The 26,202-nt window shown below is 39.3% G+C and overlaps 1 protein-coding gene across 5 annotated transcripts; it reads right to left on the bottom strand.

Annotated features, from left to right (window-relative positions):
* gata2b (GATA binding protein 2b) lies at window positions 1-26,202 on the bottom strand. 5 transcript variants are annotated; one of them, XM_064298681.1, is made up of 6 exons: window positions 25,988-26,202; window positions 12,688-13,188; window positions 11,094-11,689; window positions 6,324-6,482; window positions 2,475-2,600; window positions 1-1,701 (listed from the first exon to the last, which is right to left on the bottom strand). In XM_064298681.1, exons 2-6 carry the CDS (start codon window positions 12,920-12,922, stop codon window positions 1,414-1,416), a joined length of 1,404 nt encoding a protein of 467 aa, XP_064154751.1. In that variant the 5' UTR covers window positions 12,923-13,188; window positions 25,988-26,202; the 3' UTR covers window positions 1-1,413. The 5 variants fall into 5 exon arrangements, with proteins under 5 accessions (XP_064154751.1, XP_064154752.1, XP_064154750.1 ...); XM_064298682.1 differs by lacking the exon at window positions 25,988-26,202 and adding an exon at window positions 20,381-20,399; XM_064298680.1 differs by lacking the exon at window positions 25,988-26,202 and adding an exon at window positions 19,506-19,977.

Below are 26,202 nucleotides of genomic sequence, written 5' to 3'. Positions count from 1 at the left end.
TTTCACGTACAGTTTCTTTATTATCAGTATGCAATTGTTTCTAGATTGTCAGGTTATATTTACTTCAACAAGCAGGTAGAAGCCGGCCTTTTTTTAATTTTTATTTTTTAGAAAAAAGCTGTAAAGTTGACAACACAGAGAATAGCGAAATACAGGCGTGTGCACACTACAGCGCAGTGCCAAAGTGATGTGAAGCAGAGATATCCTTCCGGAAAGGTCCATGAGGATCTCTGTGCCAGAGACCTGCAGTCCATCAAAAGCCTCAGATTTCACATAAAAGACATTCATAAACAAAGCTTCTTTTCTAGTAGCTTTTCATTTAGGAGTCTAATGATGGAGCGGATATATAGTATCAAAAATGGATCTCTTTATTTATTTTTTTGCAGAGGAAACATTTTCAGATCAAAAGTCATGTTTTACAGCTCAGGGAAAGCACCTTGGCTAATAAGTCAGTGTTTGCTTGAATTACTATTAATAATAGAAATGATGACGATAACAATAGCCATATGTTTAGAGGAAAAGAAATAAAATGCAGAAAGAAAATAAATTATCCGAATTATAATAATAACAATAACAATAATAATAATAACAACAATAATAATAAACTGTTTTCAAATTAGGGTTTATAAACTTTTTTGTTGCTTATTTTTTTCCGTAAAGTCCTTTAAAAATAGGAGAAGTCCATAATCAGTAATCCAGCATATATTTAACAATGCGGAGGGAATCGCTCAGTCTCTCCCGGCAGATCCACCTCTTGTATCTAAGACATTTACAATATTCACAGTTTCTACAGACGTGCCCACCCTCTGCTTCAGGGCCTGGTGGTGGTGGCGGTGGAGAGATGAGGGAGGGGGGCAGTGAAAGGGCAGGGCTCACAAGGAGGGGGGAGGGGCAGTGCTTCAATGGATGGATGACATCACATGATGGGAGTTTGGTGGGCGACAGTAACCCCTACTGATCTTTCGAGCGCCGCTCATCTGAGGAGGTACCAAGTGACAAAAAATAATAATATAGTCTAATATTTGCACCCTGAATTCTCCAGGTGGCCCTTACAGTGAGGGTAAAGTAAAGAGCCCCAATTGTTTCCACAGCTCCTGTTATCCCCTCATCCTTATAGTACAGAGAGAAAAAAAATTCAACGAGTCTCTTGAATTTCACTATCTCCCTCTTTGCTTTATCAAGCCAGATTCTGTACCTTCTTTAAATTCCAAATCACACTGCTTTCCCCCCGATAAAAAAATATAGGAAAACAAAGCTCACTGCTCTCCACTTCGCAGCCACATGCACTCGCTCACTCTCTCTATCGCTCTCACTCACTCACGTGCTCGCTCACACTCCTGTGCCCCTCCTGTAGCTGAAGGGGAGGATATGGGCTACTCGGCGCAGCAGGGAGGTTTAGGGGGAGCTATAGGCTCAGCCCATGGCAGTGACCATGCTGGAGTGGTGAGGGTGGCCGAAGGACGGGTGGATGGGGGTGGGGGTGGGCAGCATGTGTCCGGAGTGGCCGAATGGTGGCAGGTGACCCATGTGTGTCATGTGACCAGCCAGCGCGGCGGCGCTGAAGGGCGAGGCCTTGTCGTGCATGCACTTGGAGAGCTCCTCGTAGCCCTCACCACCCTTCTTACTCTTCTTGGACTTGTTGGACATCTTGCGGTTACGTGTCTGAATGCCCTCTTTCTTCATGGTGAGAGGTCGATTCACCTGAAGAGGTGGATGTAGGATGTTAGACAAGTGGACATGGATGCGACTAGCTGAAATTTAATGGAAACGTGTTTAAAAATGATTACTTGTAATAACTTTAAGTATATATAGCCATAAACAAATATTGTCTGATTTTTATCTATTTGAAAACGGAAGGATTACAAGGGGTGTTCTTTTAGGTACAAATTTTTGTTAATTACAAAATAACATTCACAGTTTTCATTTTTCAGCAATCATCCTGGCCATAGTCCTTTAGTATTATTATATCAATATTGACCAACACTGAGAATAGATATTTAAAAATGTCTTTGCTGGACATGCTGTTCTTATCGTCACTAACTGGACCAAGCCTGATGAATAAAGGTAATAGCAAGCTGTATTAGGGAGCACTGAAATGACAATTTGTATAGTTTGACGCTTATAATGCTTTTGTCTAATCTCTTTTAAAAGCCAACATATCTACTTCAAATAAATAGCGATGGAAGCCACGCTGAATCTGAAAAGGCTACTTTTAACCAAACACCCATCAGTTTAACAGACGCCGTTGCTTGAATGATATTACTACCCTCTTCTGTCTCTTGGGGATAACGCCTCTAATGAAAGCAAAAAAAGACATAAAGAAAGAGAAAAACGGTCAACGGGTTGCGCTTGACGGGATAAATAGGCTTTGCGTCCCCGTCTTCCCCCTTGCGTTAATCAATAAAAGCTGTCCGCCCACTTGACCCATTCGACTGAATCTAGGTACATTTCGCCGTCGGCGGTAGACTACTTACGTTGTGCAGTTTGTAGTAAAGCCCGCAGGCGTTGCACACTGGATCGCCATTTGCATTGCGTCGCCAGAGAGTAGTCGTAGTTGTCTGGCAGTTAGCGCAGCAGGTGCCCGCTCGTCTCGCAGCAGACTGTGGAAAAATGAATTAATTACATTAGCACATGTCGCAAAATAATTGAAACTAGAAATTAAATTAAAACGGGAACGGTTATGTCAGTGCATTTACATTGTGTGCTTTTGAGTATTCTATATGCAAGCTTTCAGCTGAAAATGAAGCGAGAAATGATGCGTACATTAACAATTTACAATTTTGTGTAAACCTATAGATACTCATGGGAGTTTTATTTAAAACATTGCAATCGAATTAAAAGTAAAATATTGATGTTAGTTCCACCCGCTTGACGCTTTGAATTCATTACTTCCTTTGGTACTGCTTCAATTACGAACTGTTACATCTGAAGTGGCCCCAATGCTATTTAAAGGTAGGCCTACATGAATGAAATGCCGACGGCCAAGGATGAAGTACTGAGCTAGGTCTTTCTGTGTTTGGGGTACTTTAACAAACAGCAAGCTAATTATGGCAGTTTCGTGTTTCTGTTCTTAAATGTACTGGAAACATAATACCTTTCATAGACTAGCAAGTTTTTTCGCTCCCTTGGGCCACAGTTTGTTAATATATCTGATTACAATACTATTCAAATATTTTAATTTTTATAATACATTTTTAATACTAAGTTATAAATCAGTATTTTCTTAGGTGTTTCTTACACCTTCGTTCATTAGTAGATTAAATGTAGCCTACTGTCTGTAATGGAGAGGGCAGGGGAGCTGGTAAAAACCTCTGATGTACAATCTGTGAGTGCGTTCTGTACCCATTGCCGATCCATTTTCACACTTAATAAGAAACATTTATAAGCATGCAGTTTAAGTATACCCCTACAGCCATATGCGGAAATCTATTTTTCCTTCAGCAGTAATCTACACTGCAATAGTAAGGTATGCCCTGGTATGGAGTTGATGTGAAATTAGATAACTGTGAAAACAAGGGACTATTCCAATTTGTACAAAACAGAAAGTCGACAAGCGCGTGCACTGCGTAGGCTCCTGACCTTGGCAAACAACTGGGCCAGAACATAAATCCATTTATTTTCCATGTACCCCCCTCCCCCCTCCCCGTCGCCCCTTGGTCTCTCAACACAAAACTGGGTCCTACAATGTGCTAATCGCTTTACTGTATGCGCCGAGGTCTCGCCAGTAAGGACTATAGAAAATTCAGCGCGGTTAGTTGCAGACGGAAACATGCGTGAGCCCGGCTTCCTTATCGGTCCAGGGCAGATATCCGGATAGGAAACAACTGGATGGCCTTTGAACGAGCTCAGAAAACACTTGAGCTTAAAAAGTACAAAGTAGTGGCGAATGACTCCATGGAAAAAAGTGATGAACTTTTCAGAACAAGAGAGGGAAATTAATTAAACGAAAAAAAATTGAAAGAAAAGAAAATGGAGGCAGACTAGACTTAATGCATTCTCCTTGTATAATAGCGGTACTGCTACTATACTATCACTACACCTACTAATACTAATACTAATTATTATTATTATTGTTATATATTATTATTTATTCGTTTAGCCTACAGTAGCGATGTTAATGACATTTTGCTATCTAGCAGTATTTTGTTTGATACAAGCAGCTGGGAGTATTATTGTAGAAGTCAGACAAACCAGGAGAGCAATAACCCCACATCATGTTTGCTTTCAGGCACGATGATTATTATTTCTAGCTGAAATGTGTATTACTTTTTGATCCTAATCTCAGCGAATTCCAAAACAAACAAACAAACAAACAAACAAAAATCAATAAAACTTGCAGGGCTACCGGGCAACGTCTACGTATTCAAATGTCTGCGTGTAAACCTGATGCAGGCGCAGCGTGTAAACCACTGCTGAGTCAGAATCATAAGATCTGGAGCGCTAGATGGAATTCTATAGCTGTAGTAAGAACGCGCGGCCGCTCTGCCACGAATTCATGGGGTTAGGTTCGACGGAGCCCACGGCATTTTTGGAGACGCTAGATGCCCCTCTTTGTTCGGTTCCAAAACCTGTTTAAAAGCGAATAGTTATATCCATTTAAGTATTTTCTTACAACTACTACATCTGACTGGAACCTGTTGAACAATTATGGGCAGCGAAATAAAACAACTGGAAACAGGCTGTATTTCTATTTTTTAAATTCTGTCATGCACGCAGAAGCCACACGTATTTTATATAATTTATATTGTAGACTACTGCGATGATTTTACATGTAGAGGCCATATCAAATGTAAGCCTAGAAAAATGTCATAAATGCATAGCGCAAGTGGTTTTTTTAAAGCTAGACTTGCTACCACCTTAAATTAATTATATACAATTAGTAAATTCTGCTTTGTCCCATTAAATGCTTTGTTTCGGAGTGTAAAATAGAGAAAAGGTCACGGAGAAGTTGCGCTTCTATCTGTATTCTACCGACAGCATTTCAGGATACTAATTGTTTGCTTGAATTTCACTCTAATAGTTATGTTATAACTTATGTTATCCAGATATTCTAACTGGCTTTAAATTCAGTGACTAAAAATCATATTATATCGAATAAAAAGCGCTTAGCGCTCATCCGCCCCCAAAAAGTAAATCGACAATACATTTGCGGTAGTATCTGTTTACTGATTATTATTATTATTATTATTATTATTATTATTATTATTAGGCTCATTCAAAACGGTGGTATACTTTCAGTTAGCTTGGAACCGAACCTAGTAATAATAATGATCATAATCATAAATATCATACGTCTAAAATTCCACAATTTACTTCAATTGAACACTCGATGTCGTATATTATATGTTCAACAACGCAATAATAATATAACGGACTGTGTAAACAATGTCTCCATTTATATTATTTTTGTTTTGTAATTATGTGGTCTGTATATTTTTTCCTCTAGCCGATGTTAAACAAAATGTTAAATAAAAAGTACTACCACTGTACTTCTCTATCTAATTCTATCAGTAGTACTTTTCCGGATTATTTGTCTTTTACTTAGACGCCCTGCCATATCTGTGTAATTTGTTATATAACTAAAAAAACATTTCATTTGCATTTATTTTAATCCCGATGATGATAGGCTATCCTTTGATCATTTCCATTTGCTCCGGCGAAACTGTGCTTATTGTGCCTACATTTTGCATACTCGTTTATAACACTCCCACGAAAAGCGCAGGGACCAAGCAGTCCGACCGTAACCTCGCTAACGATCATCACACGTAAATTATGACGAATATGCACAGTAAAATGTCCAGTGTAGCACCAGAGTGGGACTAAATGTTATTTGTTAGATTGAATGAACACTGGACATTTTATTGTGTGGGTCTGACATTTAGCTCAGAAAGCCAATCCACAATAACAGCAACATTACAACATTATACGTTCAAAACAAACGGTCCTCTCTGCTGAGGCCTTGGTGTATACATTATTCAAATGACCATTCTAAGTCAATAAGATAAGTCTTTTAATAAGACTTATTAAAACAAATTAATTTAGAACACCAATAATAGCCTGTGAATTGCATTGATGATAATAAAACCCACACGAGTACTATCAGTGACAGTATCAGAAGTAGCAGCAATAATGATAGCAGTAACAATACCAATAGCCGTTGTATTGTAACAGGCGTTGTATGGGATCACCAGGGTGAGTGTGAAACACAATTCCAGGAAGCTGATCGGGAAAATATAACTTTCCTAGAATTGTGTTTATGGTCCCCTCTTGTGTTCTTAGTTACCCCCTTCTCAGAGGCCGGGCGATAGTTGTGGTATACGCACCAGTCTGCGTTTGGGCTTGATGAGGGGTCGGTTTTGGCCGTTCATCTTGTGGTAGAGGCCGCAGGCATTGCAGAGGTAGTGCCCGGTGCCGTCCCGCCGCCACAGGGGGGTGGAGGTGGCCCCGCAGTTGACACATTCTCGTCCCTCTGAGCAGCATGCAGGTGGGGGAAAACAAAGGGATATTTATAAAATTTATGAATAAACACCCCGGGACACAGGTATACACACAAATGTCTCATGAGCAAAGGTCACGGTATTGAAGTCGAATATTTCTGTAAGGCTATCATATTGTTTGGTTGTTCTTGAAAATATGGAGTGTGTTGTTATACAAGCAGGCTTTCAGTGCAACCAGGCTGCCTACATATTATCACTAAATGTTTGACTCATTAACTGTGACCAGACTGATAAGGCGTATTAGCCCTTCAGTGTTTGTCCAACAGTGTTTGTATAACATTAATGGATGCTCCATTTGCAAAGAGCAGTTTATAAATTCCAGAACAATATTGTGAAGTAAAGTCCAAGATCATGACAGATTGGGTGTGGAGGCAGGGACACGGAAATTATGCATATATCCTGTGGAGTTCTGTGGGCTCGGGAATTGTGTAGAATGTGGTCTTTAAATTAAGTTCCATGTGTTGTTGTCTTTGTTTTAGTAACAGCCCTAATTATTACATTCTGTTTCTGTCACTAATTGCATTTTCATTTTAGTGGTACCACGCAGGGTAGGGTGTTTGGGAAAGTGTATTCGGTATTGAGTGAATGTAGGCAAATGTGTTTAACCTTCCTCTGACTTTTAGAACAGAAAAATCAAAAACTGCTCCTGGGTTTTCTTTGTCTGATTGGCTTGTGTAACTCCATGGCTGGTCAGATTCAGCTGCTGACTGGATCATGTGAAGCTCATAACATCCAAGCTAGGCAGTGGTTGCCAACCAGAAATTTTAAGCTAATTATGGCTTTATAAATAATCTTTAAAAGTGGTGTAGGGTATCACATAGTTGTTCCCACATATAGTAACTACCTTAAATATTCGTCTGGATGCTGAAGCTTGCCATTTTTGTTGAGCGTACACCTTATGCATTGTGGCTGGTTATTTGCTTTTGTTACCCTTTATGTGGGCTTTAAGCACAGGCTTGTGTTCATCACCTGTCCTGTTATCCCTGCGGTCTTTACCGGCCTAAGAGCACAAGCCCTGTGCTGGGTTAGGGAATATGGATACTGCGGCATGTGTGGAGCAGTGATATAATTTGTGATTGGCATCTCCCAGTGAAACCTCAGCCATTGCTGGCTCTTCTCACAGATCGGTACCTACACTGTGTAGTAATCATGATGCCTCTTTTGGACGCACCTATTTTACAGAGGTTTTTCTTCCCTTGGTATCTCACTCAAACACCATTCCCAACCCCACCAACCCAAACGTGAAAAAAGAGTGTTTATTCCCCATACCCCTTTGCACTGGAATTCTAGTTGTGCTAAAGCGATGGAATTGATGAACTAACAGTCTGTGGGAACTGCACTGATTTAAATGAGGCTGTTGCTTCAGTCAGGGGAATACATGCCAGACGCAGACCATGTGAACAGAGCAATAGAGAGGAAGAGAGGCTGGGGAGAGGGGATGGGGCCGAATGCAGGGTTAGTCCGACAGGAAGCAGATCTAAGGTATGTATGCTTAGTGACTTCCAAAATTATACCATGCCAGCATCTTAAAGATTAATCTAGCAAGGTGACAGATATCTATGTTGGATCTCACAGATGGGGAAGAGGTTTTTTTAGCAACCGCTATCCTAATGTGCCAGGGGAAACTGGTGCTTCATTAATCTATCAGCAGAGCTGATGCACAGCCAAATACTTTGGTCCTCATAAAGCCTATAGTGTGATTCTGTCAAATGTGTGACTTAATGGAGTAAGAAGTATATTGTCTTGCTATTAACGTTTTACTTATGACACACTTTACATTATTATTATTATTATGTAGTCTAATCGACATTTGCAAGGTCAAAACAGTTATCATTTTGGTAAAAAGGCTACTACCAGGTTCCTGAATTCACATCCTGAATCAATTTAGCTTGAATAATAATAGTAGTAGTAGTAGTAGTAATAATAATAATAATAATAATAATAATACATCTTGAGGGCAATATCAATTCAGTCCGTTTACAAAGCAGTTAATAAACGTGTCAGAAGTGGGAGTATGATGCAGGGGTAGTAAATGGATCACGTTGGGACAATAATCTTTTTCAAAATAATGAATACTTGAAAAAAAACAAACGAGCTAAAATACTAATTCAAACAAAGGGCACGATGTAAATAAAATTTTTAAAGGTATTTTATGTCCTCAGTGTGATACTATAATTAAAATGGAGATACGAATCGAATTTTTGTTTGTTAAATTTACATTAGAGCACATAATGTAAAACGCATTATTATTATTATTATTATTATTATTATTAATAATAATAATAATAATAATAATAATAATAACAATGATGATGATGATGATGATAATAATAATAATAATTATAATAATTCAAATTGTTGTTGTTATTATTAGCCAATCGAACGGCTTTTGATCCGACGTGATGGGCAACCTAATATTACCACTTAACTTATATATAATTTACTGCCACTGAGATCTTCTAAAAGTACACAGCAAATTTCTCAACTCTCACAGAGTACATTTAATCAATATTGGACTCACATAAACTAATATAAATGTTTTTCTGTTTACATTCTCTGCTACTCAGTGCCGCAAGCCAAGACCTTATACTCAAAAAAACAAACAGATTTATTGTTGCCATTGATGGCGTGTAGCGTCGCAATGGTTTGTTAGTCTTGGGGAGAGGAGTGGGGCGGGGGTGCATGTCGTGCCCTGTCCACTTGGAGGTAGACAGGATATGGCAGGAGACGGAGCGTCGTGACTCCTGCCTTTAAATGTATAATATAGTCCACATTTCAGAAAAAAACAGCAAAGCATGAAGCGGGTTCTCTAAACAACAGACGCCACGAGGGACATATTAGTTCAACATGCAGCTTTCACCCTTACTACCTCTGCCCCAACGGGACGTCAGTCATAGTGTTCTAGCCCTGCAATGCGTAATTATGTAAAAGGAGAAAATTATGCCAGTACTTTTTAATATGTATCTATTTCATAAACGCTTAATTTATTCGTGTTCCAGCTGTCTAATGAACCGATTCGTTTCTCGTTTTAAGGTATCTCTAAAACAAACAATAGCCTGAATAAATAGAATTGTCTTGCTACGAAGGAAATGTTTTCCTACACTTATGTTTGAATTCATGAAAATATATTATATCTTCCATCTTTAAGCTTTTTTAGGATTTAGATATCGGCTGTGGATGTATTAAATTCGCGTTGTGTCAAGTGTTTTATATCTGTCTTCGCTTCGATTTAATAATTTGAAAGTTAATATAAAATAATAGATAAAATGGCATTAAGTCTTTGTCAGTGGAGGAACCCCATGCTTACATCTGCATGTAGTGGACGTATTTATTTATGAGACTTTGACCGCGACTGGTTTTGTTTGTGTAACTTCATCTAAGGAGAGTGTGTTTACATTTGGTGGCGAATTGAATCGACATGTGATTAGGGCTACTGAAACAAGTTCTGACAACTACTTCACGATAAGATAACCCAAAAGAGCGAACATTAGCCCGTCTGCACACACCCCATACCCACCCCCAGGTATCACTGAGACTAATTCAACGAAGATTTCAGTAGGGTACCTTTTGTCCCCGCGCTTGTTATGTTAACTAATCAGGTTACGCTTTGTAATGATAGGTCACTTAATTCTGATAATAATGCATACCACTTCTAATAGCATCCAATTTTATGATTAACTTAGAAAATCCGTCGACTGATGAACATTGACAGTACCAGACAACCCTGTCTAGTGTTAAAAGAAGAAGACTTAAGTAAGGAGAATATAAAGTTTGTAAAACTATGATTCTTTTTAAAAACAACAGCGACATCTGTAAACTTCTGGCCAAAACAATTAGCGAGATTTAATAGCCGTAATTTAATAGCCATTTTATACGAGTGAAACGCATGCTTACTAGTAGGACATTTGGATTGAAATCCACTTTGTGACTCTACGAGTTACATTTATCCCTTTTGCACATGTATAAAATAATAACTTAACTCAATGTTACATTTATACAGATCTGGCATTTTTCGGCTTAGGCCTACTTGATAAATATGGGTGATCACTTGGATAGGTTCTGGGAACATTTAACCGCGTTTTTAAAGGAACCAAAAGCTTTGTTTATTTTAAGCTGCCAACATTCAGAATTACAGTGATTCGAAGCATATTTTTTCTTTTATAGCTTTCGTGGGCAACATCTTAACATTTGTGTTGTCAATTACCAACTGAATAGTTTGGTTACCTTATCTGGTTTAGAGGACATGAATACGTTTTGAAAATCATATTTAGATGCATCGTAGGCCGACTTGTACCAGTTTGGATGCGTTTCTTTAACAGACTGTTAGTGTTTGAATAATACTCATGTTTCTCATTTAACTGCGAATTTGACGGACAGTTGCATAGACGTTTCATTTGTTCTCATAAAAAAAAACGGGATTTGGTCACAAGGTTTGTGCACATATACAGCCCCATAGACGTTTGATCATATTGGTCAAACACAAAATTGGACCACTTGTCTTTCTAATGAATATATTGGGTGTCACACGTGGCATATCGCAAACCATCTTTAAATTTTTATTAATGGCAACAAACCGTCCGTTGATAGAAACTTACCTGAGCAGGAGCGGGTTTTGCTTTTGCACTTTGGAGTGAAGCTGGACGACGATCCTCCGAGAAGACTACCAGGGTGGAACAGGCTGCCACCGTAGTCATGCGCCGTCGGGAGCGAATAAGCAGGGTAGGTCGGGATGGGATGGTGTGTTGATGGGGTCTGACCACCCATTGACGCCAGGCTGCTTCGGAGCGGACTGGATCCTTCCATCTTCATGCCATCCGCAAGCGACACATACTTGATGGACTCTTTTTCGTCCATTCTGTTTGATGAAGAGGAAGGGGACGCAGCCCCAGGATCCGGAGACACATCCTTTGGAGGGGTAGGAGGGAAGCTGTAAAGATGTGGGCTGGAGTGGGACGCCGGGGTAAGCGAAGACGCCGATGCAGTGCTTGAAGTACTGCTGCAGGAGTAGACAGCGGACAGGCCGCCTGGAGCTCCGGAGCCCCCGGGATGCAGCCCGGGCTTGCTGAAGTGACTAACTGCCCATGCGTTGGGGTGGTGAGCCGCGGAGAGGGCTGCTTTGCCGCTGTCCAGCCAGGGGATACCTGGGCTATGGATAAGGTGCGGCCGGCAGACTTGACCCCCTGTGAGGCGAGCTGGGGAAAAAATTACGCGTTTTATTCTTCGTGTTCAAGAAAGTATTGAAAGGCTATAGTATTGTAAAGAAAGTTTCCCAAGTGGTGAGGAATTTGATTCTCACCTGTTGTGGCAGACATACAATACACTCCTGACATTGTACCAAATATATTGTCATATGCCGTCATAATTGTAACCAGATAGCTGTGGCTAATGCTATAGCTTGAAAACGAAAAATATAACTCGATAGTATTTCCTTAATATTTACCTCATTTGTCTATTCGTAACTTTTAGGAACTTACACTTTTAAAACCTAGTGTCCCACATGCGCATAGTTTGCCTATATACCCCGTGTATAAAACAGTCTAAGAATTCCCTGCAAAAGAATAAATGTTTTTCCTGGTCTTGTTTAGTTTAATGTCGCCGCCAGAAAAGGCAACATGTAGCCTACGGTATGGCCTATTGCATTTCGCAACAAGAGAACTTAAGCTAATTGTTAAATCTGTTGCTCGATGCCATTGCAAACTTTCCTCGCACAGCTTCAGCGCGAATAGTGCGAACATTATTCACGATTTTCGTTTTGATTTCATATCCGGGAAGTGCTTCGCTCTCTCCTTTTATTTTTCTTCCCTCTGAAAGCCCCCGCTCCAACAGAGAGGGGTTAAATTACTTGTGTTTCCTTTTCCCTCTCTTCCTTTTTTGTTGTTTATTTTTTATTTTCGGTGAATATATTTTGTTGAGATAAAAGTTTGAGCACCCATTTACAAAATCAGAGGTTCACTTTATAGCAAATAATTGTCGGATACAATCAATGATGTGGTCTGTGTATAATAAAGCTGTTTAAACTTTTCGAAGGGCTGACGTTAATAGAGATTTAACGTCATAGTAACCCAGCACAAGATACGTAGGCTATATCATTCTTAGTGACTGAATAGTAAGAGTACGCCCGACACGCTACAACATATTTACACAAATAGAAGTAACAACTTCAACTTTTTGGAAGTCTTAGACATCTTACCGTGCGCTTGGCTGTAAGAAACTCGGGCCCGAGCATGAGCGGGATTATGGTAGTAGGGGTTTCCCTGCGAATCCAGATGATTAAAGAAAACGTCCACTTCATCCGGCGGCAGAAGCTGTGTAGTTGAATCCATGTAGTTGTGTGTCAAGCCAGGGTGGTGCGAGTCTGGGTGCTGGCCGCTCAGTACAGCATGGTGATGCGCCATCCACCGAGTTTGATCCGCTGCTACATCCATCTCCAAAACTTCTCTCCGCAAATTAGTAGGGTTTGCAACTGGAATGCCCCTCCAGGGAGCGCACGGTTGTTGCTCTCCGTTTATCAGTATCTTTTTGTTATTCGGCAATTCCTTTTCGTTTCTTTGAAAAAAGTGTTTTTGTCCAGAAGCCGTGAAAGGTGTTTATTTAAAAACTGGATAATAATGTCCTCCCAACTTGTTCTCACAAAGCCGAAGTCTCGATCTCTCTCTCAGACGGGTATCGGGCTATGCTTGGCATTGGACACCTGTAACACAACCAAGTAAAGGAAGTTAATATTTCAAACGTGTACTTTTATGAGCTAGAGTGGTTGTGTATTGGTAGTTGTTCCTGTAAAACAAACTACTGTGTCTCTCGCTCCTCTAAGTTGTGTTTTGTAAGCGATGCATGTGAGATATGTGATATACGATAAGGAACACAAGCTGTTCCCACCCCCTCTGCCGACCCTGTAGAGTTATACCGGTCATCACAAACGCCTCAAGTCAGTTGGGTACAGTTAAAACATGAAACGGAACAAGCTTAATTTAGACTTTGAAATAAATTCATTGCAATAAAAGGATACTTACAGTTTTAAAATCAGAAATGCCTTTTAGAGCCCCCCCTTTCTCGTTTAATACTTCTCTTATTCCGATTTACAGTCCCGTTGGGAGCATGTCCAGTCCAGAGTCACAACTGGATATTGCAAATTTTGCTCGGTGTTCGCGCAGCTCGAACAGTCTGCTTATTTTATTTTGTCTTGTTTTATGCAGCGTCGTCTACCGATTAAGCCACTGCTGACTAGAGAGGCCTTTTAGCGACATGCAGCTGTATAAACTGTCAGAGCTGGCGCCAGTAAATTCCATATCATGCGCGCAGGGGCGGGGTCTAGGGTTCGGCAATGACCTCCTGCTAGCCAATGGACATTAGCCTTTCTTGTGATTGGCTAATTCGTCAGCGGAGAACCCTCACTCCTCAATTTCCATTCCAAACTCAAACTGGCGGACAGCACCGTTCTCCGTGCCCCACACATCTCAAGACATATTAATCAACACGGTAATTTATTGAGATCTCTGCAGCGACCCGAATCAACGGGACAATTGCCCCTTGATAATGACTTATTTTCACACAAAACCTAAAGGAGAGAGAGAGGGAGAGAGAAAGTGTGTCCAAACGGGGGCATCAATTCAATATTGTAATTCTTTCTGAAAACAAAAACAATGAGCAGTCAATAAGCTAAGACAATTTTCACTTTGTAGCATATGGTTTCCAAATTTAAGCTTCTGACAGTTCTTTAAAATAGTTTCTGACATTTTGTCAATATAAAATGACTTGTAACATTGTAAAACATGTAGGAATATTTTACCATGAGCTTTTATAAAATAAATGTAAGTAATAACGCAGAATTTGGTTAATAAGTAGTTACGTTTTAAAACTGCGCTCGAAATAACTCGAATGGATACTGTTAATATTAGACTATGTTAGTTGAAGTATACCTCTTTTGATAAACTGAAATCTGTTTGCTGTATCATTAATCACATAACTCTGTGGCGGTAATTATACTGAGGTAATAGCCACGACATCCCTTTTAAAATAGAAAAGCATGGAAATAAATAAAATTCGACGCTTTGTTAATCAGGGAAAAACCTACTTTACATCTCAATAGCACTAAGACATGGTGCGCGCGTTTTAACTCAAAAGACAATTAGTTGCCATTTACTGGGTATGCACATTTGTTTTTCCACAGTTGCATGTTGTCAAAACAACCGAGTGTCATATACATATATAAAGACAGGGTCCCGCAAATTACGCTGATTTGTGATTAGACGTGAAGTCCTATAATTTAATATTTTGGCAGAGGCTACGAGGAGTTGTCAGAAAGGCGTTTGTTGTTGAAAACAAAACGTGAATTGCCAAGTGTTTCACATTTTGTGTCTGATGTTTTTTTATAACGTTACCTCTGCCCTGAGGAAAATAACGTGTAGCTATAGACTACCTAACCTTCCAGTCTTGCTGTAATTTTGCATACAGAAATGTTCCACGTGCTCTTTTCTCAATCGCTTTTTAACACCTATCGCCGCTCACCGGCCGCGAAACTCCTTGCAGCAACACTTGATGGGAATAAATTATTCAGTGAACCTGCTTGTCTGGTGTGTTACCATCTGCGGGGTTGAATGTCGCAGCAAACCGCAGGATAAACTCGCTGGCCGGGGTGTTCCGGCTTAGCCGCCCGGGTCAGTGACACTTCTCACTGCAGCCCCCCGTCACTTTCACTGAGACGGTAATGAGCAAATGATTCATCGTCCCGAAAATCAATGAAGGGAGCTTCGCTAAACCATGTTAATTAGGATATTGAAACAATAGAAAATCAGTATTAATAACAACAACATAATGACAAAAAACATTTGTGTACACCCCTTAAATACCGATAATTCATTAAAAATGTTTCCACTTCTCCCACGCAAATTGCGCGTGTGTGTGTGTGCGCGCGCGCGTACGTGTGTGTGGGATGGGGTGGGGTGGGGAACTTAAAAAGGATTGACAGGCAATAATTGGAGAGAGCTCGGGGCCCTGACCGGCCGACTAGCCGCCACTCTGACGCCGCACCCTGACGTCAGCGCATCACAGAGAAGAAAAAAAATATATAATCAGGAAATGAACTTTTAATAATACAAAACGAGAGAGTGAGCGAGGGGAAGGAGATCTATTTACGTCCCAGCGGACGGATTCTAAGAATGCAGATTCGTCAGTCCAGGGATTCAAGGATTTAAAGACAGCATATATATATATATATATGATGTCTCTAAATCGTCAAATCATGTGAGTCTGTGGTAAAATTAATGTTCGCACTGATTAGGTTCAATATTTATGTCATATCGGCTAATAAATCTAACATTAGCTCATCAACTGTATCTTTTTTGTCATGGTTATCTGAAATTTTATCATTAAATCATTTAATAGCGCGTTTTGTTGAAGAAATTTTATAAGATTGTGGTTGGAACATTTAAAATGTATTGATAATCAAGACTTATCAAGGCAGTAGGCAATTGGCTGATAGAAATCCCAACACCGATTGTTGTCTTTCAGACATTACCACATATTGAATCATTTACACTGTCCTCAGAAGCCTGCTACTTTGAAGTCCCCTTTAGCACCATATGTCTTTGAACCATGAGTCTGAACTAGACACCTCTGCACTCGACTCCACGTACAGTCCTATACATGCTGTGTTCAGGATGCTATTTTCAAACAGTCATCATTGCCACATCTATTTCCGATAGCTGAAAATTACTTTGGATAGTCGTGGATTGGCCTGCCCTTAATTACATCCACGTCATCTGGCCTGCTGGATGCATATTTTGGCTTTACGTCAAATACATGGGACAGTCACAAGGCGAGTACACAACAGGTTCCCTACAGTCACCCACAATATTTTATCTGAACTGTCCTTTCCAAGGCGGTGACTAGTCTGACTAACTTTGGTTTGGTGGGGGTTTTATCTTTTAACCTGATTGTAAGACTAAGTATTGTCCTACTATTGTCCCGGTAATATAATGACAACACGAGTATATATTATAGGCTTGGAATGTTTCTTTTTTTGTTTGTTTTTTTTAAACATTATTTTATACTGGTTAATACAGGCGAGGGTAGTGTTTATACTCTGAACACATCGCTGTTTTAGGATAATGAGAAAGATTGGTTATGATTGGCAAAAATGACATTCATAGCCGCAGTAATCGTTCAAATGATTAACAAGTGTCGCGACACGGATTAGCGTTCTTAACCTGTTTGTTCCCACCGCGCATGATCGCCTTCCATTGTCCAATGGGGCAAAGACCAGGTTTGGGCGGGTGAGGAATAAGCGAGCTCCTGATTACAGAGAGAGAAAGAGTGACACAAACCAGCTGCAGCATTATTGTACTACTCACGGATAATTCGATTGTGGCTTAGCAGAGGGGGCCTGAAACTAGCAACAAAAAGTCACAAGTCCAGCCCGAGGGAACACTGGCTCAGAAGAATAGAGACCTTGAATCCTTTGCCTGTAACTGGATTAACATTCAGGCTCAAAATCGTATAAGGCTACCGGAGTGTCTTTGTCTGACGTAATTCAACAACATTTGTCACAACTGGGGTGCAGATAAAATAAATATTTTCGCAGAGCAGTGGATATTTTGAAAAGTAGAGTGCATTTTGACCATATGTTTTTTCGGTCATATGTGACTTTTTGGCCTGCAGTGGTGTCTAGTGTGAAACACAACTGCCTTGTCATTGAAAAACGGGCATAAGCATCTTGTATTTTTGTTTTCTATTTGTATCATGGAAACGGAAACACGTTAGAGACCAAATAATTTGCAGCCCCTCCCCCAATAAGCTGCCATTAGCTTTTTAAAAGTGGTGATTTAATTTTGGAGTCACACGCCAGCAATACTCCAGTGTATTACAGACAACCCTTTTATATTTTTTCCCCATAGCTGGTGTAATTATAGGAAGGCTCATGCCATTGTACAATGGAGAAAAAACGTACCTTTTCAGGTGTGGACAAAATACGTTTGTTTATCTGCGGTGCTTTATTTTTCTGACTCAGTCTCAACCTTTGGTTTATCTCATTTCACTGGTTTTGAAGTAAAATGGTTCATTATTGGTTATGCTAAAGGTTTTCATAGCCTATTGTTAATTATCATTGTCAGTAGCCTATACGATGGAATGATTTAATCTCAATGTTCATTGTCACCAATTCTAAACAGTTTCAAGTATTCATCTCCAAGAAAGGAAATAATTCAATTTGCAGAATTACTTAACTAAATAGATGAAAGTGAATGTTAAGTTTCATGAACTGCAGTATTGTGTCCATTTTATTTAAATTAATATCGTGTTGAAACATACTGATATTGTATACTGATATTTTGGCAATTCGAAAAATATTTTTTTTTCGGAAGGATGTCACTACGTAGAAGAACACATAGCCTATACACAGTGAAATGTCCAGTGTTAATTCAACTCTTCACAGATAACATTTGGTCCCACATTCCAAAGTGGGACCAAATGTAATGGATTAAGAGTTTAATTAACACTGGACATTTTACTGTGTGGGGCCTAAAGGGCCTTGTTTGGTATGGTCGTACACTTTATTATCGTAACTTATGGTTTCTGATAAACTGAGCTTTTGAGAGTAAATCACGAGTTAATTGTGCAAAAGAGAATTTCTAGTGCGTGAATGGTCCGTTTCAGAGGCGAAAGAAAAATAAAATAATAATTTACTAATGCTGAATTTGGAAGCCAATCTGTTTTTCATTTGGAGAGAGTAATGCGAGACATCTAATTACAACATCTTATTAGAATTCCACGGGTAAGCGGCATAAACATTTAGAATTTCTGTATGTTCTTTGATTTAACCTAAAGTTCCGTGTGTGCGTGTGTGTGTCTGTGCGTGTGCGTGTGCGTGTGCGTTTGTGTGTGCATGCGTGTGTGTGTGTGGGTGTGTGTGTTATAAATGGTGAATGTTGCCGTTTTAAATCTTGTAGGCCTACATGGTAAGCAAGCAAGTCGGAAAATATTTTAAACGTTTAATGTATTAGTGTCGTTAGGTGCCAGTTATGATGTCATATTAATGTGATGTCAAGGTGTAATTCCGTGGAAAATTTGCTTTAGCAGCAGGAAGAGCGATCTTGCAGATGCGGTTTTCTATCCATCATACGCTCGATTTGCAGGTTTGGGGATAAGGCGTTCCCCTGAGCTGTTGATTTTCAGTTTGCGCTACCCAAATGGCTAGCGATATAATAATAATAGTAATAATAATAATAATAATAATAATAATAATAATAATAACATACGAATTAAAATGCACCAAACAATGCGGTTTTCAAAGCTGTATATGCTTATAATAGGTGGAATAGAGTTGGCTAAGTCACTGGCAATTGTGTATATTATGAAATAAAATAAAGTATGATTATTGGAATGAAGACGGTCTTTAGCTCAACCAGGTAGTTGGTGTGCGTTTTAAATATCCCAAGATATGGCATGCTTTTTCTACCTGTTCCATTTAATTGAATGTGGTGTGGGAGGCTGCAGCCACGCGACTTCACTGTGAGTCTACATGCAGGGCTCCTGGCTTCTGTGTGCAGACATATCTTGCATTCCATGCGAATGTACACCTCAATGGTACGGAGACGACTGTCAATACTTCCCTTTCTATTTCTTAACGCATTTCACACTGTAATACATTAATTGCAAGCGCTGTAGATTGATTTGCTATACGATCAAGCCTTTCCAATTTATTTAATCAATTTTCAACTTCAATTTACTCCCTTTGTATTTTGACGAGTCACAAAAATAAGCAGTTTTTTGTCCATGAAACGAATACTTTTTTGTTAATTTTCATTTTGTTAATAATCTTTTTGCTAATAGCGTATTGCCATACACACGAATGAAGAGAAAATCCATAAAAGTGACGAACCACTCACAGCCAACTCAGAATTACATCTTCATTCCAATGTTTGAATGGTAAGCACAGTGTGCATAATCACGATCAAAAGCAAGTCTTAATCGTACAACGTTACATTAAATCAGAGCAAGTGAAAATGATCTTACCATAACTGAAGAAAGGCAATGCGCATTTCAATAAAAAATTCCCACTTGCTTGATTTAATTGCGCACCATCGACCCACTGTTTTTCACTTTGATAGAGCAGTTGATCTGGGGGGATGGAAATAATCAGAGAAGAGCTGTGACTCATTTGTTTAAAGAAAACAGGGCTTCGCCACGCCGAGCTCTGCGGCAGTTCTTCAGCGTCCCTTCTTCAAGTGCATCAGTGCAAATCAAGATCATCCGCGCTTGGTTCTGGGTAACAGCACAGTTACGACAAGGGAAGCGAAGAGTCTGGGTGGCTCCGTGTACAGATTATGCCAGCGAGTTCTCCCTCCTCCCCCCTTTGAATTTTGCCTGTCGTCTTTTGCCTCTTGCTCTCTCTGCTTGCCAAGTCTCTCTCTCTCTCGCTCACTCTCTTTCTTTCTCCCCCTCTTCCTCCTCAAAACAGAGGGAGAAACTTCTGTACTCCAGGTATTCAAAAGTAGATCAACGTAACACTGCGTCAAATTACAGCTGCCCCTCACTCCCTGTCTTCCGGGTCGGAGTATTTGAGAATTACAGTCAGGAGAACCCACCAGGTTATGTGCTTCCCAGTCAAGATTTTTCCCAAGCCAGCGGCAATGTTCCCGATTGGGCTAAGGCATGATTCGACCGCTTTCTGCGCAACCCCGAAAGAGTGGACGAATTCAAAAACAAGTGAAAGTGTGAACGTTGTATTTTATTTAATTTGCAGTAGCATTAGCCTACTGTTCTTTTGCCATTTCGAATGCACTTATGTTTTGTAAGTCTTGTACGTAATGTACAATTAGCCTATAACAGCACCAGTCTATTCGTTCGCCCATGCAATCCACCGTGAAAAAAGTGACATCACCCATTACCTGCGCTGTTAATGGCATCAGTGAAACAAGTGTCCTCTGTAGTCGGGCTGCTAACTTGGGTTGCGAGGGAAGCAATATAAAGACGTATATGCAAAAATCCGTAAGGACGCTGACGCTGATCCTTGAGCAAAATTCCCTAACCAACAGAAAATCTGAGCGCAGTTCGGCATTACTTGGGGAAGGAAATGATCCTTAATGACGTAAGCAAATCGTTTTCTGGGTATTTTGCACGTATAGGTCACTCCGTTATTTTCTGTTAGATAATTAAGATTTTTGCATGGTCTCATGCACCATTAGCATGGTGGTATTATTTCTGCAGTGGGCACGCAACTTGCTTTGTTTTCATCGCTGGGACATTTTGGGAAAGTGTCAATATAGTCAAATGAGCATGTATTATATGGTACACAGTAAAGTGGTGAGCGTTAAATCGGCTCTTAATAGAGTATCCTTGACTCTGAGATTGTGCATTTGACCTATCTTGGGCTCATACCAGACAATTTACTGCATATCGACAGCTGTTGTGGAAGACGTTTTAAATCTACGACAGCTTCATTAAAATGCGCCTGCAGAATTCCTTTACCCCTGCTTCTACATACTAGCCACTATTCAATCTAATCATATAATCACCATACATGTTGCCCTTAACTTTTAAAAAAGTATTAGTTGGAGCATTGAATTAAAAAAGGGACTGAGACCTTCCTGTCAGGCCCACATTAATCTGACTTATATTATTATTACTACTACTACTAATAATAATAATAATAAGCACACACACATGTATATATGCATCTGTTACAGCATCCTTTACAATCTGTATCCGAATCCGAACTGAATAAGAAATATTCGTTCCATTTAATGAGGCGATTGCATGTACAGGTAGCAGCTCAGTCAATGAATGGAGAAGAGGCAGAGCAGTTTACTTGATCGTAACTATCGGTAAAGATGTATAAGAATATACACGACATTGAAAATGCATTCTCAATGAAGATATTATGCAGCCTCCAGAATTGTTTAAGTGTTTCTTCCACTGTCAACCCCCACTGAGACAGTGACCCCCCCCCCCCCCCCTCTCTCTCTCTCTCTCTCACACACACACACACGACCTATACTTTAAAAACATGCAAAGCCCTCGCAAAGCTCTTGCACGAGACTGAGGCTTGTGTGCACCCGCTGAAGCTGGGCAGGTGCAGCAGCGGTTCATATAGGCTAGGGCTTCTCTTGACTGTGTCCCCGGGTGAAAAAGGGTAAAAAAAAAAAAAAAAAAAAGGAAAGCAGAAAGAAACAAAAAGTGAAACTGCCAGAATGAATTGGATTATTCTTGAAATTAAATATTCGGCAACGATTTGAAGGCTCTACCCCAAAGCTTACTACTACTGGGTGAAAGCCCAATAGCCTAGGGAATTTTAGGTATAGATAGATTGCTGGGTACATAATTATATGGAATGAACGAATAGATTGTCCCCATTCCATATTATTATTGTTGTTTTTGTCGTCGTGATTGTTGTTGTTGTCGGTAGTTACAGTGATAACAACGAGCTTAGTTTTCAACAGTAAAGTTGATCCTGTTCATTTAAGGGAGATGTCTGCATGAGCATATATCGTCTTGAGTAGATGTTATGAGATTTATAATAATAAAAAAAACCAACAACAACAACAACAATAATTATTATTATATTTATTATTATTATTATTATATTTCAAGTGTTATTATATTAATATATAATGCATTGCAATGTGTCACAAGTAGATTACGAATATGACATACATGCTCTGTAAAGGCCTGTGACCTTGCGTCACCCTCTTTACTGTCTTTTTCTTCGTCCTTCTAGATCTGGCTCCATTAGTTCTATTTGGCTGTTTTCCTGAATGAGTCTGAATTACATTTTTTGGTTACAAACCTGACTGCTAGCATGGCTTCTGTTTGTACCTAAAAGAAAGCAGGGCCCGTCTTTCCTTTTCCCATTTTCCTTCACAGCGGAGATTGATAGATAGATAGATACCGAGAGAGAGAGAGAGAGAGAGAGAGAGCGAAAGAGAGAGAACTAATCCATAATCTACCATTCATATTGTGCATAGCTGTATTTTGTAACCTTTGCTTTGGCAACACAAGTGCCTATATTTGTCGTGCCAATAAAGCACTTCGAAATTTGAGAGAGACAGAGAGAGTCAAAGAGAGAGAGAGAGAAACAGACAGAGGGAGAGAGAGATAATTAGAGAGAGAGAGAGAGAGAGAGAGAGAGAGAGAGAGAGAGGTTGCCACGGTTTTCTTGTGCGAAGTGGCAGCAATCTCTCGAAGGGGTTTGGATTGTAAAAGACACACAATGAGCCAGTTGTGTATTTATGAACATAATAACGCCGCTCGTCCTTTCGTCTTCATTTGCATCATTACAATATCTTTACAAGCGCGTGTCATTGTGTGTCGCTTGCATCTTTTGTGTAGTCATCCTGTCAGCGGTCTACGCGACTTGACTTTCCAATTTCAAACGAATTCTTAATTCTGGCTACAAAAGCCTTGTACTGTATTTCTCATACCATTTCGACGCTGCACAGTCCACTGTTGGACCACTGGTGTCATGTCACCACATTTACTTGAAATAACTGCAGGCCTCTGCTTCCTTGAACTATAATGTCTGAATTCAGAAATAATGATACAGTGATTACTTGTGAGTAACAACTACAACAAATATAATAATAATAATAATAATAATAATAATAATAATAATAATAATACAGACGTTACCATGCAGATCTTATCTTTTGCAACTGTGCATCTACATGAGGTTTAAAATAGCCATTATCTTGTGATGGGCCGTGTTCATATTTATTTTTTTGATAAATGCATTATTATTATTATTATTATTATTATTATTATTATTATTATTATTGGCCGCATCCTTTCAGTCCTCCAACACATTTCACTTCTTTCAATTTAGTGTGGCTTTAATAACGCTTATTTTTAAAACATATGTCTCAAGTTAACCCATGACACATGGCACATGTTAGCCTATGTTCGCTAAAATGAATTTAAGAAGAAAGCTATGCCATGGCCTGTACGAATTACCTTGGAATGTAGCCCGTGCCACTTGTACCGACTTCATCACTATACGGATAAATACAAGTCTATTTATACTCAGATCTATATAGATGTATATATTTCGATGTGATGTCCTTATCACCTACAGCAATCACAGCGTCTTGGGTATCACAGTACCACAGAAAAATAAAAAATACAAAGTAAAGCAGCGTTACTAGGAAATTAAGTTACACGCAATTATAGAAAAGTTAAATACACAAAACGTATATTAAAATTTCCTGAATATTAAATGAATTTGCATGATAATAACTGGCGATCAATATTGGTGCGAGTGGCGTTTAGCGCGAACCCTTTGATCTAGTGTGGCAAGGAGAACAGCGTGCTCTTGATGTGCGCGAGATAAAGCCTTATCAGGGCTGAACATCCACTTCCATCTTGCGCCCGCATTAGAAAACACTTTTAATTAATCACGCTACTGCTCACCTCTCTCTCTCTCTCTCTCTCTCTCTCTCTGTCCCAGGCACACATAATTTCTCCTCTTTATTGTAGTCACAGGGTTTGCCATTTTGATTACAGTAAGAAAGAAACATGTATGCATTAACATTTTCGTAAGTAGCTACAATAAAACGCCGCTCAGAAAAAAATGTATGTCTCTACAGGGCATTGAATGCACTTGTACTGATTTTTAGCGGGACTATTTATTGTTATTGTTGTTACTTATTTCGACCGTAACTTTAAATTGAAAATTATGATAAACTACTCTATTACGTACCCACCATCTTCATTATTATTATTATTGTTGTTGTTGTTGTTCTAAATAGCCTAACCTATAGTCATTTTAAGTTCACAATTCGTGCCCAAGTATTTATTTTTGTTTTAAAGATTTAATGTCATATCAGTTGTTATCTTTCCTGTGTGGGACCATGGATTTTATGCCACCATCACTTTGCAGGAGTGACAGGCAATACGTTATTTGTTTAATAGGAAGAAGCAAGTGCAATTTCAATACTGATTTTATATGTGGGTATATGACAGAATTGGACGAGGGCGGCGGGGGTTGGGGTGGGGTGGGGGGGGGGGCGCTTGGTTGTGGGGGGGGGGGGGGGGTTAAAAATGCTTTACGGATCCCCGGGTCCTCCTTCTTCTGATTATTACCATCCAGGGGTAATTTTTCATCGGTGCTAGCTAATCTTTGTTCTTTGTGAAGATAATAAATAGCCTAATCGTTATCAGCGAGCTGCTGGAGGTGTCGGGAGAATGGGGCTGATCGGGGCTGGAAATAGGCTCCAAAGTGCCGCTGAATAAATGGCATTTCTTATCTCTCACTCCCAGATTATCGCCGCCTTTTCAAACTCGCACAACAAATACATTCAATGCATCTAATGCATCATTTACCAGAGAAGATCTAGCAGAATGATGGACAGATATGGAACGGGACCGAGAAATATTTACAAGTTAAACGCGCTTCATGTGTATGAGCACATATATTAATTTTTTGTGTGGGTTCATTTTTTGTGAGATCGTCTAGATAAATACCGTTTCGCACATATAGCTTAATACACACCACACATACACACGTGTGTGTGTATATGTGTGTGATATTGCTCTTCGTTGTGCAGAAAATTCTTTTCTAGTCTGTAATTTTAGAAGATGAAAACGAATAACAAAAAGTCAGTACATTCTCGTGAATAAATCACCTTTATATTTTAAATTGTATTTTTATTTCTTTTTTGTCTCGTGTACTTTTCCAACTTAGATAACTGTTCAGGACAATCAATAACATTAAAATGTCATTAACCACATTTTTGATATGTGGTTAATAACATTGGAGGAAAACATGTAATTAAGCACATTTTAAAGATTTAGCTGAATCATGGAGATATTTAACGGCATTTGAAAAATACACGTTAAGTTAGTAGCCTATTAGCCTACAAAGGATTGCCGAAACAACCTTAAGCGTCGACTTTTTATCCTAGGCTATATATTCAGAAGATCTGGGGGATCTTTTCTTGTGAGTGTGTGGGCACGCATGTAACTCATACAATCCGTATACAATGCCAGACGCTGATTCGTAGCCTAATTATATTAGTAATAATGCATTGTATAATAATAAAAATCAACGCCGATTTTAAAGCAATATTACAAAAATAAGACTTAAGTACAATAAATATAAATATATTTTCCCTATAGCTGTGACATTAAATAGAACGTTGATTTAGCTTTGCATCCGGTACATTGAGCGAAAATAGGCATATTTAAATTTTATCTTTTGAATTCAGTACAATGATTTTATTTTATAGTGTGTATTTTGTCTGAAGACTAATTGTAATTCTGTAGATAGTAGCATATACGCATATGCCTGTAGCAGGACGAATAGTATCCACACCTTTTACTATACGGGATTTCCTTCTATGATAATAGGCTAGGCCTTCGAAAAAAATATAAATTAGTACCTACACGTTAATAGAACTCTTCACATCCGAGATGTATATGCATCCGACATAGCTGATTTCTGTGAATCAAGTCAAATTAAGTTTTAATCTTGAAGGAAACTGAAATGTAGGCTTACTTACCTGCTTATATCTTGCAACCGCTCGGTAGGCTACTCACATATAGGCCTCAGATGATTTAAAACAGTACTAACCATTAAAAGTTCACTATATAGTCTAATCAATATTTGCACCAATTTTAAACCTACTCACTATCTACTAACATGGAAGGGAGGTGTCACTTTTACATACCCCGGAGGCCAACCCTTGTAGATCTGTTTAATTTAGTCCAAAAGTTT

Source organism: Anguilla rostrata, chromosome 11 (assembly GCF_018555375.3).
Source record: "Anguilla rostrata isolate EN2019 chromosome 11, ASM1855537v3, whole genome shotgun sequence".
NCBI lineage: Eukaryota > Metazoa > Chordata > Actinopteri > Anguilliformes > Anguillidae > Anguilla > Anguilla rostrata.
The sequence above is the reverse complement of the archived record's forward strand: the minus strand, read 5'-3'. Positions and strand labels throughout refer to the sequence as shown.

Bases quoted from the DNA above. Each gene is read 5' to 3' on its own strand.
- gata2b (XM_064298681.1), bottom strand. From the start codon at position 12,922: ATGGATGTAGCAGCGGATCAAACTCGGTGGATGGCGCATCACCATGCT. The intron at 6,483-11,093 runs GGTAAGTTTCTA...TTTCCCCCACCT, and splicing joins GCAAAACCCGCTCCTGCTCA to GCATGCTGCTCAGAGGGACG. The intron at 2,601-6,323 runs GTGCGTATACCA...ATTTTTCCACAG, and splicing joins TCAAGCCCAAACGCAGACTG to TCTGCTGCGAGACGAGCGGG.